Source organism: Anopheles cruzii, chromosome 3 (assembly GCF_943734635.1).
Source record: "Anopheles cruzii chromosome 3, idAnoCruzAS_RS32_06, whole genome shotgun sequence".
In the NCBI taxonomy this organism is placed as follows: Eukaryota; Metazoa; Arthropoda; class Insecta; order Diptera; family Culicidae; genus Anopheles; species Anopheles cruzii.
The window spans coordinates 38,760,573-38,779,381 of NC_069145.1; the positions used below are offsets into that span (position 1 = coordinate 38,760,573).

Sequence of the window (18,809 nt, forward strand, 5' to 3'; positions counted from 1 at the left end):
GTTTCATCTTTTGAAGGTTCTCACATCAAGCATCATCATCATCATAATCGGTTATGCAACCAAGCTCGTGACTTCTTTAACCTAACTCTAAACTAACGCAAAGCTCACGTGTCCAAACAAAATTAATTTGCAGCATTACAATCTTTCTTTTGGTATTCTATGCTGCCTTCACACACTCCTGGCGCTTGGAGATGCAGGCTTCCTTAACGAGCATTATTAGAACGGTCCCAATAAAATTGATTCGCTTCGAAACACCTCGCTAATCTCATCCCCTAATTCAATCCACAAAAGCCATCCCGTGACTGTAACCTCATTAGTATCGATTTTGAAACTTTTGATGTCGAAATAAGATTAACGCGCGCTGAATTTCAATTGAGTTATTCCATCGCACGCCCGAACCGGCTGACCATAAATGTGTTCCCTTTTCCATCGGTAGCCCAGCATTGACTTTTCTAATCCTTTGCAAAATGGATTTGATCTGGGCAGGATTTATCCGACAGGAGCTTAAAAGCAGATTGTCATTTCCTGTAATCCAACAAATTGAATCGCAATCGACATCATTCTTTAGTGGGATGGATGACCTAAAAGACAGCATTTTTATCAAATGTATGTTGTCGAATTAATGTCGTTACAAGAGTAAAGAGATTGTCGGTTAATAATAAACCTCAATCTAAATCTCGATGATGCTAAGGTATTTAAATAAAAATAATCACTGGCTGCTAGCGGCTTATAAAGTTTCATTTTCAAATTGATTGACTTGTGCTTCTAAAGTTAGTATAATTTTGGGCGCTGTTAAGTGAACCTTGTAGTGTTCTTGTCATTTACGCCACTTAATACACGTGTGACCAATTCCCGGAATCACTAACGAGCCGAACACTCTACTCAACCCAACCGGGCTCCAATCGAGCGGAACTTGCTACGGCGTTGCTGTCTTTGCTTAGAGGATGACACAAAACGTGCTCCGATGTTTTCCGCCCCGGTTGGGGACGGTCCCGGTGTAACGGTAAACGAAATAATTCAAGCAGCGATCGTATCGATCCATGCTGTCGATTCATAACCAACTAACTATCTGCACACACGCCATTACCACGCTTTCACCGTCTGGACACGCAATGCCACTCATGCCCAACGCTGCTGCTCCGTGTATCAGATTATCTTTGAACCACCTTTGAACCTTATTTTTGAACAAACATGCGCCGACGTCCATATAACAACACTGGCGATAGCTTGGGCTAAACGTGGCACATCCCCACGGCGTTATTTACTCTTCGTAATATGGAGTGTTTTATGATGATAATAGCACAAGGTATCAATATATTTTTTCTCAGAAACACTTAGCTACTCCAGTAACGAAACACTGGCCATCCTCGTGACTGAGTGTCAATACGAGAGGCCTTCACGCCAATTACATGTTCAGGCGCAACAGTCAATCGAAACGAATTACGAGACAATTTTCTTCGTTAAATCACTCAATAGAAACAGACCCGGTCCCTTATTTCATGAACGACGGCTAATGGAGATAAATCATGCTTGAATCGTGACGGACATGACATCTTTTCAGATTCGTATTTAATAAGAATTGCTGTGCGGTCGAAGCAATGATTGCTTCAAACGCTAAATAACGAGCCTTACCGTAGCTAGGCTGCAATCATTTTAAAACTAATTACAGATAAGTGACTAAGTTACGTATCCTATCTCAATTAAAAGGTTTATAGAAAGAGCTGATCAGATCACAATTTATGCAACAGTGCACGACTTGACGAAGTTTCAACTTATGATATACGAAGGAATTCCATTCCGGGAAGTTGTCAATCTGTTTAGAAGAAAAAGCTACTATCCTTTTGTGATATCTCCAAGCTTCCGAGCGGTTCTTGTTGACAACGTGTTGCCAACAGCAGCGAAAATATTTTCCAATCATAAGCCAATCACGGACATTGCCTATAACAATCGTTCAATCACGAAAACACCGAAAGTGGTTGACGTTCACTGCCGCACGATGGACGTAGAAGCCAAAAGCAGCCCAGTCAGCGATCTGCTATAGAAACCGCATGCGAAAGAGACCGAGGCCGTTGAATGAAACATGTTCGACGATTGTTTGCTTCACCAGGGTGGTCAGATAGATAGAGCACGTATGTTTGTTTTTCAAATACACTTCTCTTTCTTAAGACGTCGGGCCTACCTGCCAGTTCCTCAGGACTTCACCTGCGGTCGGTACTGGGCTTTGGAATGGATTTGGAAGTCGGCATCGTACATTTGTAATTGCCGAAGCAAACGAAAGGGTCGGTAGAGAGGTGGTCGGGTTTCTTTCTTCACCCTCCCACTCGCTAGTTCTTTTGAAAAGGACATTGTCAGAATGGCCCCTAATGGAACTGTATTGTTGCATACTCGGGCAGTGTATACACACGCATTACGGCGAACAATGATGTGGCATTACACTAGACAGGCGGCGGCATTCAAGTGAGTGAGTTCGATGAACTCGATAATGTAACAATGCAAACGTTTCGCCAGCATGGTATTCATTAATTACATTCTGCCGTTACGAAAGAGTGGCGAAAGAGGTAATACGCGGCCCCTCAACTGAGAAGCCTCAACTAAGGTACTAAGAACAACATTGTGACGTTTAAGAAACATTTTGATTTAATCATGTTGACGGCCATTTGCAGCCATAGGTGAATTTGAGCTGCACGAAAACAATTTAGGTTGAAGTTTAAAGCTTGAAGTTTTCAGTGTTTCACACCAATTTTCTTAGTGTTGCTTGTTAGTAAACGAACTGGAGTACGTTTAGGTAATAATTAGTAACAATGACGTGTTTTTTATATGTTTTGGTATTCAAAAAATTCGCACGGTGAATAACTGACAAGACATTAAGCTATTGGTCAGATGGAAAGTTTTCTGCTATATGAGGTCTAAATTCACATTAAGCAAATTGTGTTGGGATTGGTATAAGGATGCAATGTTTCCATTAAACTTACAAGTTAATGGCCTTTTCTGGTCGTGGTTATTGGAAACGAGGCCAATTCTGAATGAAAGAAAAATCATTTATGAAACAACAAGTTTTATTAGTGAAGATTTTACCCTACAATAGCAATCCAAAAGTCGCAAGTAGTCATGCAGTACCTCAGGGATTATGATATTAATGTTTTGAGCTATTCACTTTGTTGCCCGGACGTGACATGAGTGCCAACCATTGGGAAAATGCGACCACTTATGAACCTAAAAGTATCTGAAAAGACCCCAATCAATTTAAAAGAATTACTTCAATTAATCAAAACAATCTGGGTGAACTGGTTTTGGATCTGTATCAGAATAATAACTGAGGACTGTAGAAAGGGTCCCATGACAAAAACACGTTGTTTGGCAGCAAAAAAAATTATTTTCACATCTTATTTGATGTTTTCATTGGCTTTAGATTTACTAGAGTGTGTTTCACCCTTTTATTTCATAAAATCTCTCGTTTTCTTGAACTAAACTTTTTTTCGCTAGCTACTGAAGATCTTTGTACTTACGACCTTGGCTTTTAAAATAATACAAAAATAGTATAACACTTTATTTAGCCAGTTCAGCTCTTTCCGTACCGTTTCGAAGGGAACACCGGTTGCTTTATTTTAATCATCTAATTGGAAAAGACAGGAAACGAGAACTTTAATGATAGATGATTTCATTAGATTCTATCCGTAATTAACCATAAATCTCGTACAACTTATTAGAAGAAATATTACTGGCCAGGACGGTTTTAGCAATTTTCATTCATTATTAGCACATCAATAATGTTGCAGCGAACACTCAACAGCTCTTTGGTTAGTTACGGATCCGTCCTTCCGCTCGAAGACCGTAAATAGACAACAAACAACAACACTCATCAAGAGCAAACTCTCCGCCGACGCTTACTCACTTGACGCTTCTGCTTCACGACCTTCGACCCGGCACGACGAGAACCGTTCCGGCGTTTCCTCCAACGGAAGCCATCCGTTCGGCCCGACGTGCCAATAACGGTATCCCAATGATAGAGACGTTGATTTTTGCTGTACAAATCTTGTCGGACAAACTTTCTCAATTAACTGTGACGGTTGAATTTTAACCACCGCTCATTTTCTCCGTGGGCCGGCATCGATACTACCGCACTACTCATCTCCCTCCCGTCGCCCACCGATCCCGTTCGCCCATCGTCACTAACGAACGGCGCAGATTATAATTCTTAATAATAATCCGAGCAATTAATTTCCTACCGCCCCTTCCGGTCGGCCCAGGAGGGTGGAAAAGCTAACAACTTGCAACGACGTTGTAGAAGCATGTTGTTTGCACGATCTTTGGCGCGCTCAATTTGGCCCGAGCGGGCTCGGGGGCATTCCTGGAATCGGGCGGGCTTGTCGTCACGTTGTTGCAGATTGACAGCGTTCTATGGATATCAGCTGAAGTCATTCGGTGAGCAGCCGGTGAATAATTACGTTTCCCATATTTTCACTGACCTAAGCACCTCGGCGCGCGCGGTGATGAATTAAATGTGCTAACTCTATCACTTTTAAAATACTTAACTGTCACTGCTTTATTTCCCTACACAAACTAAAGTTAAACCTAGCGTTGTATTGCAGAGCATGCTTTGTTGATTTTAATTTCCATGGAAGCCTATCCATGTTCTTCGCAGGGAGCCTCAAAGCGAAACATGAATCACAGTTCTGCCTGCTTCTTTAGAGCAAAACGGAGTCCCTTGGCGGCGTCTGTTAACAACAACACACAGATGTTTATCCTCCGGGATAGAAGTGGCACCGGGACCGAACGAACCGGGAATAAATCTCGACAACACGGCTGTGGGGTCCGACCCGTGTGGATGCTGCCTTGCAGCAATTCATTCGATGCCGATTTTATTTTTATTTCCTCGTTTTATAGCATATCCAGAATGTGCCAGAACAGCAGCGATAAACTTATGTTCCGACAACCTCGGGAATTATGGGCACATCCGGTTTGCCAGCACACTCACTTCCCGTAGCCGTACGCACAATTTACTGAACGATGAATCTCGCTGCGCTGGGAGTCGGTGTGTATATTTGTGGCCATGTTTATCAATCCTTTGGGACAGATTTTTATTGTGTTTGAGTTGTTTTCAGGCACGCTGGGGGATGCCAAATGTGTCCCACATGAACTAGATCAAAATGCAGATTTGCTGCACATGCGGAAAGCAAAAAAGGCAACCAAAACACGGATCACACGGAATTAATAGTGTATCAACTTTATTGTTTTTTCTTTTACATACTGTCCGTTGTTGTCGAGCGAATTCGAGCAAAATTAACGTTTTGCGCCGAGCGTATAATTTGAACCGGTCGAGTTTGCAATGCTTCGGATATCGTACGATAAATTGCTGACATCGCTCCATTCGGGCTTGAGCCGTTTAATTACGGCTTGTTCGAGCGTGGCCGAGGCGGGCACAAACGATTCCAGGCCCCTCGAAAGGGTTCGCTGGTACGTGTGCCATCCGCCCCATAGTGGTGAAAAGCAAAAGTAAATGTGTTTACACTGGCGAAGGTTAAAAGCGATCGAGGCAAGTTCGCCAGGGGAATTGGAAACCCCTGGCGGAAAGGAAACAAAATAATCATCAAAAACATTTTGATGGTTTCTAGCCCACGTGATTGGCGCTGGTGTCGGGATGTTTGTTTAAATGTAGAAAAGAGAACAAGTGGAATGGTTTCTATGTTGCTACGAAAGGTTGTGGATTTTGGAAGGTTGGACGAAGTTCGAAGAATGCACGATTTTACAAATAATTCCATTATCGTGATAATGATGAAGTTTCATTTCCAGGCGCCTTTGAGAAACAAATTGACCGCTTCAAAATGCGTCGCCTCAATAGGAGTTTAACGTTAATTTAATTGAACTGTGACGACCGGCTGGCTGCATACTAATTCATTGTTGGCCCTTGTCGTCCACCGTCCACGGCGCGCGAAGAAGCTAGTTGTGACACTCAAATTCAATTTGATGCAATTGATAACGCGTTCGTGTCTTCAATCATGTACTTGCGGTACCGTGCGCCATTGTACGAAGAGCGCCCGTTTGGGTCCGCACGAAAGCAACATAGAAGCGACCACAACCACGACGACAAGCCACACACCGCCACTCGGCGGCTTAAGTATCGATTACCGGAAATCATTATCTACCCTGCACGTGCCTCGTGGCGCGCTGAATCGGGTGCGCTTAACCGAACCGAGCGAACATCGAGAGCCAGAATAATATTTGTTCAGGAAAAAAGCCATTATTGACGGGACCGGAATAGGAAATCGAAAGTCAAACCATACGTCAACAACCGGGGCGGGGCGCACAGGGACACGCTTGTCTGTGCCACTCAACTCTTCCGCGACGGCTCGAGAGAGAGATTGAGTAAAAGGGGCAAGCACCAGGGGAACGTTGTTGACGTGAGAAAAAGTTTGCGCCGCGAAGCAAAACATAACACCTACCTGTGCTAGCACCAGGAGCACACCGCACAACAACAAAAACACCAACGGAACTGGTACGGTGGATCAATATCGAATTTCCGTACGAGTCAATCGATGCGTCCACGATAGACTAGACTAACCGACAAGCATACTAAGTAAGCGGCATTAACCCCACGCAGCGCCAAGGTAGCTTCCCGTAAATCAGTGGTTCAACAATAGGTGCATCAAATAACCACCCCCCCCCCCCGTTGGTTTTATTTATAAATATGATACTGTTGGATTAAAGGGCGACTTCTAAAGTACAGCACACGCAACACGCCATAAAATTAAGCTAATTTATGAAAAAGTTTCATTTGGGGATAGAATGTTCGAATGTTCGAATGTAAAGGGCGATCCATACAGCGTTTATTTTTTTAACTACCGATAACTTTACATTTAAGACTGGAAATTTTAAGCATTCAGTATACTAGGTGTGTGCGTTGAGAAACGAACTTTTTAAACACAAAAAAAATGTTTATAAAATTTAAATACGATTTTTTTTTTTATTCAAAGTATGTGCCATCGCTGGCTATACATTTCTCCTATCTCTCTGCTAAATCATGGACTCCCAGACGAAAGAATTCTTCGACTTTTTAAGTAAACTATTTAGTCATCCCGTTTCGACTTCCTCGTAGAAAACGAAGAGCTGCTCAACCAATACGTGTCCCATCGATGAAAATGAATGATATTTGGAAAGAACCAAGTTTGGTGAATAACGCGGAGAGGGATAGCAGCTCCCATCCAAGTGATTTGACGGTTTCCTGAAACTGTTTTGCTTTTTGGGACTTAGAAGCGCTAGGCTATGAGGGACTAGGCGCCTCCATTGAAAAACTCTAGAAATGCCATTTGGTCGTTTTTCGATTATTGGATGGTTCAAATTGATCATTTGCTGTCAGTAACGGTAGGAATTAACGTTTTCATTAGGTTTTAGGAGCTTGTGAAACACCACACCTTTCTGTCCGATCAGAAAGTCCGTTTTAAGGCGTCCTTGGACGCTTTTTTTGTATTAAGTCAAAATCGCCATTTTGGAATTTTTTTAAACAACTTAAAGCACTGCGATCTTCCAAACACAAGTCCCGACAAACATTTGGTGCGATTTTGAAGCACTTTTCTTCAAAAGGAGTAGAAAAATAATAATCCCCGTAAAACGCCATTTTCAGACACAAAAGTTGACATAACAAGATATAGGCACAAATAATCGAAAATATGCTTAAAAATTGGGTCGATCGAATGGAATACTGCGAAGCTAGTCGTGGTGGACATTTGACCGAAATTATGTTTCATAAATAAATCCTCTAAATGAACCTTTAAAATAAAAGTTCAAGCATCGAAAAATATGAAGCCGTTTTCTTTTTATAGCCAAATGAAAAAAAATCAAATCCTATATGGGCCACCCTGTGGAACTGTTATTACTGTTTGAGTTTTTTTTTACAAAAAACGCCGACTCTGAATGCCATTCCCTTTGGGCGACGATACACGAGCCCTGACCAGCTTAATCGTATTCGGACCGTAATTACACTGCATCACGGCCATTTGCATTATTGATTGCAATGGAAATTCAAACTTTGCAATCGAAGATGATCCACAAAATTGAATGATACCGTCGTTTCATTGAAATGGCTACCACCCGGCACCGTAATCGAATTCCGGTTAAAGCACAGGCCGGTTCATTTTCCAGGGAACTCTAGAAATAATTACAAGGAACGAGTGATGTACCGTAACCATTCAAATCGTAACTACGTAGCTGCCCGATGTTTAGTTGCCGTCTCAGCGAACCGAACCACCAGGACATACCTGTCGGTCGGTCGGTATCGACGTACCCATGTTTCTGCACACCCTTCCACACACACGGTACACGCTTCTTTGTCTCCGGTGCTTCCCATTCGAGGAAGTAAGCCCACCGGTTACCCGTTTTGGGGGCCGCCTGCCCCGTTATGGGTGCCCCGGATCGTAATTATAGTCCGCCCGCTTATTCAATTGAGCACAAGGGGCTCAAACGCAATCTACTTTTCCAATTGAAGCGAATTCGTACGCTCGATACCTTCGCGTGTTGCGGGCTAGGCAGCTCGGGGCTCATGTTTCGCCAGCGGAGCGCCTTTTCGTCAGACGCGAACGGCTGATTGCTCATATCAAGGAGCATGCCGGTGAAAGGGATTCCTCCACCGGGTGGCGGATGACCATCTTGAGTGTGCGGCCGAACACAATAATGGTGCGAATACCCTTGAACCGCGCGGAAGATAAAGATCAGTTTCTGCCGGAATCACGTTCGCGATTGCCGTGCCGTGCCGGGGCTGCGTCGCCGCGAATCCGGAAGGAAGCGCATCCGATTTGAAGTGGTTTTTGCCGCTGTGTCGTTCAGTTCCTGTGGGTGTGTGTACGTGTGTGTGTACGCGCACGTATTGAGTTCCATCAGTGTTTGCCAGATTATGGTGGTAACGTGTACCGTTGCGTTCGAGGTCCCAAAAATGACAGTGCGGGCATTATTCTCCATGGATTACCTTCTCTACGGGGTAAGCTGGAACACACACACGCACACTAGTGGCCACTACACCAGCCTACGTTGGAATTGTTTCACGATTTCTTCCGAGTCCGAGAATGCAATATTGGATCGAAATTAGAACAGCGTTTGATTGATAACCACTCACGAGCACGCTAACCACCGAAAACGACTGCCCACAAATCACGTTAGGGTGTTACGAAATGTTTCGCTAATAATGCAACATTGCACCACTCGGTGAACCGTAATTTTCTCAACATCAACAATGTATGAACGGCCGCCAGCGGTTTAAATTTATGTCTGCGTTTTGTGCAATGGCAGCGATGCGGGTAGCTGTGGCGTCCTCGAAGCACTGCGCGAAGCATTCCATTCACAAGCCGGCACGGTGCACGTACGGCCCATCAAGCGGGAATTTAGCCGCCGTTGCACCGAAAGTACTGCCAGGGTGACCGATTCCAGTGAACCGTCGAACCGATCGGTCGCCCGTCCGATCGGGCACAATGAGCTAATACCCGGTGCAACCACATCACATTGTGCGCCGCATCACGAATCTCCGAAGAATCCACACGGCACCCCACGGTCCAGTCGAGCGGATCTGGGCCTGGCCGTCGAGCTTTCATTGCATTATGTGCGGCTCGCGGCGGGCGATTCATCGAGCAAGTGGAAAAAAAATCCCACCCCCAGGACAATGCAACCCGTGAGAACTTCGTAATATTGGGATTCCATGCAGCGATGGTGGTCCATGATGGGCGCGGGGTGTTGCAGCGGAGCCGACGTGTGTGCTCCCCTGTAATCGACTGCAGTTGCATCGCACACTCGTATGGCTTCCTGTTTTGTGATGAATTTAATTTTATCGCCCTCACGTGCGTGGCGTTCGACGGCCGAACGGAGCGTGCTGCTGACGGAGCTTGTCCGGAACCTTTGTAGGGGCTGTAGTATGTGTAATTTGAAATAGGCGACTGCTTAGCGTAACTTCCCAGCCATCCCAGTTGGGATCATCACGGGGACTACATTGGGAAACCCTCGATGGAGGCGCATGGTGCTTTCTTTACGATGGGCTTACGTCGAAAACTACAAAAACCTTCTGTTCGAATGTGAAGATTACCAGAGTGACGGTAAACGCGCTTTAAAGCTGTTCAGTGATCCGACTGATTTCACCGCCATTCAAGCGAACTCTAGCTAGCTAGGAAGAACCTTTGCCAACCGTCTTAGGGTGTGATAATGCCGGAGACGGCCTCGGAGGTCTCGCGGTTCAGGAGCAGGAGGTGTACAGATAGGAACGGAGCTGCCAACGAACGAAACGGGCAGCAAATTCAATAAAATGGGCTCTTTTGACGCAGTTTGGGTGCACATTTTGACATCTGCTTCCGGGCTGGCGAGATTACACCACCCGTTGTGAGGCCGCTCCAGACTCTGGTCCACGTCCAGGCTCTGGTCTGGACGTGGTAGCCAGATGCTGCGGGACATGGTGCCATGTCTCTCACTCTCTCTCTCTTTCTGTTTGGGTATTTTCGTCACTGGTGCCCCATCCGGTTCGCACGCGGCCGGCCGGCCCGAAATCGCTTCCGGCGAGGATACGAATTGCTCGTCGTCTCGCTGGCCATTCGCCTAGCACTTTCGCCGGGTGGATTCAAGGATTTCATTACATCCACTAAATGAGCTGCTCCGGCTGTTTGTCATTCTGCTGCTGCTGCTGCCAGGTCCAGTGGTGCAACATCAAAGCTTCACGGGGAAAAAAGCCACAATAATGTCCTGTGGACTGACACTGGGGGTTGTGTAATTGCCAGCTCCGAATTTGCTTACTTTTGTTACTTACAGCATGTAGTTAACGAACAATGTTTTGTAACAATGTAACGAACAGAATCAATCTTCTCTTGCTGGTTGGAATTTTATAGACAAAAAAACATTTATTTGCTTTGTTTCTCAACAGTACGATAACTGAAACCAACTTTATGCAACCTAATCGGCAAATCGGCAATGGATGCATTCTTTGCAACACACGAACGCTCTTTGGAGCGTACCACTTGCGGGCATCACTAATGTATCGCCGACATAATGTGCGCTCCCCAGACAAGGTGGCCCACAGTCGCAGCCACTCAATCTTAACAGAAAACCTTTCTTTCGATTGACGTCCTCCAATCAGCCATATCAAATTCTTCAACTTCAACACCAACCCTGTCCATTGTCGTGCGCCCGAGGGACACAATCCACTGTGGCCCGGTGATTGAGTTGTGCGATTTTTTGTTTTTCGACTTCCTCCTTTTGTGTGTGTGAAGCTTTACGAACTCTCGAACCAGATCGAGCCCTTCAGCCCTTTCTTTTTCACTGTCTGACACAACGTGGGGACAACTTTAGTAAAGTGTCACCAACATAGTCCAGGCATCCGTCACAAAGGTACGGTACGCCTTCGGATTGGAAAACATTTTCAATCGAACACAACACACACTCCACGCTCCACTACTGACAGCTTTATCCGTGGAATCCCCGGGGGGGCGCCAGTGAAGAAACGCCACACGAGAATTGCTATAAAGTGGTGGGTGTATGGGGAGCGAATGCGAATAAGATCTGCGTTTTCTTCCACTCTCTTTTTTTTGTTTTGTTTTATCATCCACTTTTAGCTGCCAATAATGCGCAAGTGTCCTGAAAGATTTACACATCTCGCGCGCACCAGGGCCTTATTGACGTACCCTGAACCGGAACCGGGGATCTCGCCTATCAGGGCGAGTTATTTTTCAAACCGAACTGTGCACCTTTCCATTTTCAATTGACGCATAGCATCGCACATCGTTTGCTGTAAGTGTTTATCGGGTGCGCTTAGAAGGGGCTTACGGGTACTCCATATGACCCGCAAGGGGTGACAATAGAAGTTCGACATGTTGCGACGAAGTTCACAAATTTGAAACATCGCAATGGAGTGGAGTGTAGCAAGAGACACGAATATTTTGACACGGTTTAACATTTAGCGCACGAACAACAAATCGGAACACGAGTCAACATGCCTGCGTGTGGATTCACGTGTCGGATATACGCACTCGCGTGATGAAAACCGACGACTCCCGACCGCGAGGCGCGTTAAATTGAAATGCGACGCCTGAATATGTAATCAGGATATTAATTTCGCATAAAAATGATTCTATCCGGCTGCGCTGGCATCCTGGCACCTTGCCCGTGACGGCCCGGCCCGTAAGCAGATTTTGAGCCAGGGAGGGGCCACGGAACGGAAAACAGCGCCACAAAACATAATAATCATAAGCCCCGCACGACCCATCACCCAAACTATGGCCTACGGGTGGATGGATGGCGCACACCAGCGCACCGCGCCTCGGTTATAAATATTGATGAAGTTCCCGGCGCAGGGGGGCCCCGTCACCTTGGCCATTGTTTCCGTGCGTCCGTAAAGTAGCATAAGCACGAGTTTACCTTTGTTTATCGGCAGATCTTGTCACTTACGAACGCACCTCGCCCCGATTCTCATTTTCAGGTTGTGTCTGCGTCGGCGATCGGTAACCTAACCTCGGTGAACCAAACCGACGGGAGCGGTGATGGCAGCGGGCGAGTGCCGGGAGGTGCCAGTGGGCCCGGCCTCGGTGCCGGGGGCGCCGGAGAGGACACCGATGATGACGATGTTGATGTTCTGTCGCCCCTGTCGATGTCGTTTCTTGGTAAGTACGGCGCTCGGCGCTATTCCCCGCGCGCGCCGGGACCTCGGCCGACAATCTGTCTTGTGGCAGCGACAGTCCCAAACCACAGAGAGCCTTATGGTACGGCTTTTGCTTCTTCTTCCCACGCAGGCGTATTCCTTTCGATTGTGATATTTCTCTCGGTAGCGGGTAACATTCTGGTGTGTATAGCCATCTACACGGAGCGGAGCTTGCGGCGCATCGGCAACCTGTTCCTGGCGTCGTTGGCCATCGCCGATCTCTTCGTTGCATCGCTCGTAATGACATTCGCCGGTGTCAACGATCTGCTCGGTAAGTCGCGACGGCCAGCCCACGACCGGGATTTGATCAATCAATTCAATTTGGTTCCTACCCCCCCACAGGCTACTGGATATTCGGGGCCCAGTTCTGTGACACCTGGGTCGCGTTCGATGTGATGTGTTCGACCGCTTCCATCCTGAACCTGTGCGCCATCTCGTTGGATCGATACATACACATCAAAGACCCGTTACGGTAGGCCGTTTGAGCTTTTCTTTTACCATTGTCCATTTCCCGATTTTCGCCGCCACTAAAAAAGGGACGTACGGGTAATTGAAACCTCACCCGACATCGAATTCACCTTGTCCTTTAATGCCATCAAGAAGGCCCCGAGGCCGGTGGAAAAGGTCTACACACATTGGGACCGATTGGTACCTAACTCAGTCGCCAGAAACAGCCGCATAATAGACCGAAACAAGCCACCAAGCCAGTTAGGAGGCCCCCCGGCAATCGGTTGAATGTCTCACTTAAAGTGACAAAACTGACGTGAGAAAAAAAAGGAACACACTACAACGTTCTGGTCCGGGTACGGGTCCGGGACCCTGCCATCCCTAGCTTGTTTGCCTACTCGGCCTGCCTCAAATGTGCACACACCGCCCGTGGCTGGGTTGCACTGGGCAAACTAATGTCTCATTTGCATAGCATCACAGGTCCTGCCCGACTTCCGAAAGCTTCGGCGATCGGCCTGATAATCCGGAGCCGATCCAACATTGATTGGATTAGTGGCCCGAAAGTGTTTATCCTTCTTGACCACCCCGGGGTCGGTCGGGAGAGCTGGCCGTGATTGAAGCAACCTCACCAGGCTCACCCAGGTTAGCCGATGGGGCCGTATCGCCTTAACACACACACGCGCGGCCACCACGCGGTTTACTTTGGGGAGCTTTGTGGAGCGTCAACTGTGTGTTCCTTCTTCTTCGTCCAACGGCGCTAAGGGCCACTGTTAAGGGTTTTTGTTGGTTTTATCTCGGATTCATTCATCAGCAAAGAGCTGCTTACAGAAAATGGAAATGTTAATGTTAGCTGCAGGAAGAGTGGGGGAGAAAAAAAAACCGTAAACAACGAACGACAACAACGGGCGTCCACATGAGGCGAGAACATGAAACAAGGCCCCACTCGGTACAACATCCCGGATTTGGGGCCGCCGTATGTTGTCATTTTTCTTTGTTCGTGTTTTGATCAATCCCACCGACAGTATATCAGGCATCCAGCAGACGGCGGTACGATGACGGGACTTCTGTGTGCAGGGTCGTCCTGCGCTCCGCATCCCACTCCGACCCGGAGTTCCGGTGAAATCATTTTAATTTGCATAAATAATGGCACTGTAAAAAGACACATGAACCATTATCAAACCGACGTCACGACCGCCAGCTCCTATTGTGCGCACAGCTGAGTGTTTTCATGCATTCGTGCACATTGCGATACTATGTTCTTAAAATGTTGAAAAATATATGTGTTCATGTTGAGAATTTTGAAATTTCTTTGCCTTGCGCTTGAGCGAACGAAAAAACAATAAAAATTTAAATTAAAACATTAGCTCGTTGTATTTTCCACTGTTAGGTTTGAAAGATTTAAGCCCGTATTGGCCTTGGCCTCATTTTCCAACGGAGCCCCGGAGCGAAGTTAGGATGTAGTGTAGCGATCGGTTCCATTTTGTCCATTTGGCGCCCGGTTTTTGCTCACTCCCGGGCCACGTGCTGCGGAAGGCAAAAAGTGCACCATGCTGCTACCGGACCATGGGATTTTCGTTGGCAGGGCAGATTACCTTTCGGTGGCGCGGTGAGTCCCCGGGCATGGCATTGCTATTCGTTATTTTCGTTAGCCCAAAGCTCGTCCGCCACAAAGGATCATTACATATTTTTGATGTGTGCTTTAATGTGTACCGGGAATCACATTTTTATCCGCCTGGCTGTTGCTGCGTCACAAAAGTTTATCTGTATTTTAAAGCTTTCTTATCCGCCTGGCTGTTGCGTTACGTCCTGTGTGCGTGCTTGTGTAGGGGCTTGTTTCAATTAATTCTTCTGCTAAGTAACGTTGAAATGTATGTGGTAATGAAGAAACTTTTTTATGAAGATGGGGTTATTAGAAAACTTCGGTAGGGTTAAGTGGAAAGTTAGCAAAGAAAGGGTAGTCGCGCAAAAAATCGCACACTTTGGTGCCTCGGGGTGACGCTTTTTATGGTGAAACACTCCCTGGCAATAAAATGATAGAAGATAGGAATATCCATAATGGGATGTGAAATAATTGAAACGTCCTCGGAAACGGCGACGCAAAATGTTAATTGGGCTTCTCGGAGAAGCCACCAAAACGAAGTTCGAACGAAGAAAGTGTGAACGTGTGAGAAAGTAGTCAAATACTATAAAATTGGCATCACAGATGAAGCGTAAGATCGACTCGAGTAACTTTCAAATTGCATTTAGCAACTTTTGTTTGGTATGTCCTCTGGTTATACGAATTAAAACAAAAATGTGGAGCACCTTCTGTTCCGTAATTCCCACTCTCAACGTTGGTGGCCAGCCAATCGGATAACCCCTCTGTCGGCCGTCGTACGAACCAAAAGGTCTCCCACTGCAGTTGTTTGCCGACAAAAAGTGACACACAATAACAATACCGTTCGGAAATTTTTGATCCTCCAACGCCGGCAGCCAATGAGTCGAAAGCACGCAAACATACAAACTAGTTCGGAAAGTCCAGGACCAATCTTTTGTCGCTGGCTTTGTGAACTCAAAGAATTGTGAAGCGAAACCAACACGCGTATCGCTTCGTCCTGATTTCATCTGAACTCGTTCTCTCCGGCGACAGAACCTGGGCCAAATTGGCTTGATGGCTGACTAGTTGGCCGAAGCCGAGCCATGTACGACAGTTGAAGTAGAACACTGCACAAACCAGCAGCCACTATTCGGGCTGCCGGGAGCTGGGTGGATGACCGGCCATGGCCATCCCGCTTCGAAAGTGTGCAGAAAACAATTGAATTAATTAAAACTTCCTCCTTCAGGATGAAAATTAAAAACCCACAAACAGACCAGGCGATGTGTAAGCGAGTGCGAAGTGAAGAATTCGCCGAAGCGGCCACCGGCACAGGACGATGATATCCTGCCGCCACAGGAGCTGGCCGTCAAGGGCCATTGAGTCAGTTTAAATCTTGCGCCAAACTTGAACCTGCCGACAAATTAATTTCAACCAATCGAACCCATGTTGGTAGGTTCTGAAAATGCATCAAATTTAAAGAATCCCTTTCATTCGGGCTGTTGCCTGGAAAACCTATCGAACCTGCCCTACCTAACCCTAAACTTTGCGGCCTCATGATTTGTTTCCCTTATCGGTTCGGATCCCTTGAATTGGTGGTAAAATGTGTGCTTTTACCTACCACGTAGCGGCAGGAGCAGTTCGCCCGGCTCGGCGGTGGCCTTTCCCTGGGCTCTCCCTGGGCGCTGTCGAACACAATTAATCATGAACCCACCGCCGAAAGGTAATCTTGCCTTGTTTAACACTTGTTTAGCGCCTTCGGCGTTCGGGTTTGCGGCGGGCGTGGTAAACCCGAGGATCAGGGAGGATGTTACTTTCACTGACAGTTGACAGCACGTACCCTTTTGCCCTTTTTTGAAACTTCGCACTGGTTTCCCAGAGAGATTATCGTAGTCCGCACACAGCGCGTTGATGTGTTACACCATCAATGTGTCGGGCTCGTTGTTTCGAGTCAACCAATCCGTTGATGGGAAAAGATTTCGTTAAAGCACGTAAAATGATCGGCCACAAAAGTTGTTTTGGGATTTTTTGCCATTTTGGACAGCTTACGAAACTTGTTACTTTCCTGTACGTCCAAGACGGAACAAAAAGCTCGTCGTAAAGCCAAAGAGGACCGGTTCAAGGTTGTGCCAAGCGCACTGCCAAGTCAGACACCGGAGTGCTCTCGACTCGACTGCCTTCCGACGCCGTTTGCTCGTCGAGCGGACATGTTTGCTCTCGATGCATCTAGTTTCATCGTTGGACAAACAGCTTTGATGATGAAGTTGCTGCTGCTGCTGCTGGTGCTTGTGCAAGGACGACTTTTTGACAATAACTTCCTCAATCATGTTTAACTTGGGCGCTAGAAAATAATCCACTCTACGAAGGTGCTCCTTCTTCTCGGCAGCAGATAAACCGGGCGGGAAACGGGCACTCCTCTGCCGACTGCACGTTGGCGAAGGAAACAAACTTTTGCAGTGCACAAGAACTGTTCCATTTCGCATATTGCATCGTATCTGTATATTTTCTGGCATCGCTGGTACTTTTTGATGTGATTTCTCTTAGGAAGTCATCTTTTGCTTAACTAAGCCAAGAAGTACTTCCCGCTGCTTACTCTTTTGCTGTCTAACATACTGACCGTACTTTGGAGTGTGAAAAAGATTCCCCCAAGGACACAGGCAACGGAAAATTTGATTCAGACAGCTTCGAGCAGTCGGTTGTGCTGAGCCGATATGCTTGCTGTGGATTCCCTTAAATAAATTCCCAAAAAGTTCACACAATTCCGGAAAAGTGTAAAATGTAAACCTACCAACACCTATTTGATAATACAGGGCGTCATAGTGACAGGACCAATTTCAATGTCATATAATTCCGCCATTTTTCAGTCGGTTTAGGAAAATCAGCCAGATTCTGAAACGTAAGCCTATGAAATTTTAGTTATGGATCAGTTTACTTCAAAACAACGGGCTAAAATTGCAGTGCCGTACATTGAAAATAATCGTTCAACTGTGAAAACTGTGCGTGCTTTACCGTTACCGTTACCGAATTTCTACTGACTTCTTTTTGGCTATTTAAAGAGTAAGGTGTATGCCAACCAACCGAAGACCATTGAAGAAACATCACAGCGGAAATTGCTGTTATTAAGAATGTTGTCAAAAACAATGAAAAAAAAGTGAAAGTCTTAAAAAGTGAAATCATTGAAAGTGTCTTAGTCAGGTACAAGAAAACGTAGGATTCACTTCAATGCCAAAGAGCCTTTTAATAACTTCCACAAATCAGTAGCCATGTGAAGTATCAGTCGATCGGCAACAACCATATTTTTACTGGTGTTTCCGCGAGACCGGGTCGTTCTCAGCAGCAGTTGTGTCGGTGCCCGTTTCTGAATTCAGACGAACGGTTTTCGGACGACAGGTTTTTTATCTTGAAGAACATTTTCCATAAAAATCAATGTGCGTTCCTTATCAATTGCATCACCTCGAAATCAGCGACTAACGAGTGCCACGCAAACGATCGTTATGAAAAAAAAAATGTTTACCGAAATGTCGTTTGGTCATTTCAACTAAATTTGCAGAATATGGACTGATTGACCGTCCTTATAATGCAGTTATCATAGGATAGAAATATCAGTTTCGCTAACCAAACCTTCTTTTCCGGTAACTGAACTAGTGCCAGTGATTTGGGCATTACTTGCAACTTGCTCCCGTGACGTGATGTAGGTTTGTTTCTAGGCCTGGCCACCGAAACAGCGGGGTATCCGGCTGCAGCGGCCACCCGATCCCTGAGCCACCCAATTGAGCCATTTCAAAGTTGGCAACAGCAGCACATTGATGTGGCCATCTTTCCCTGACCGCCGTTCACACTTTGCATGACGCTGCACACACCACCAAACGGGAAGGGTTTCCGTGCTTTTGGCTTACGACAATCTTGCTCGTCCTAGCAGCAGCGGCTCTTGACTTCAGCTAGCTGGTCCAACATCCGGACCGGAGCTGGGCACACACACACATCTGGGTTGTGCTGGGCGGACGACGGACGATCGTAAATACAAACACCTTCCTTCCGCCAGCGCCAGCACAGCATTCTAAACGGGAAAAGGACCCCACGCTCCGCCGGGTTCAGCCCACCATTGACCACTCTCCATCCTTGCCCATCGTCATC

General features: G+C 46.4%; 1 protein-coding gene across 1 annotated transcript in view; it reads left to right on the top strand.

Annotated features, from left to right (window-relative positions):
* LOC128271396 (dopamine receptor 1-like) overlaps positions 1-18,809 on the top strand; it is a 69,921-nt gene that overhangs the window by 44,648 nt on the left and 6,464 nt on the right. Inside the window, exons 2-4 of the mRNA XM_053008891.1 lie at positions 12,437-12,617; positions 12,747-12,926; positions 12,998-13,127. Coding sequence (XP_052864851.1) covers positions 12,437-12,617; positions 12,747-12,926; positions 12,998-13,127 — 491 coding nt within the window. The remainder of the gene's footprint in view (positions 1-12,436; positions 12,618-12,746; positions 12,927-12,997; positions 13,128-18,809) is intronic.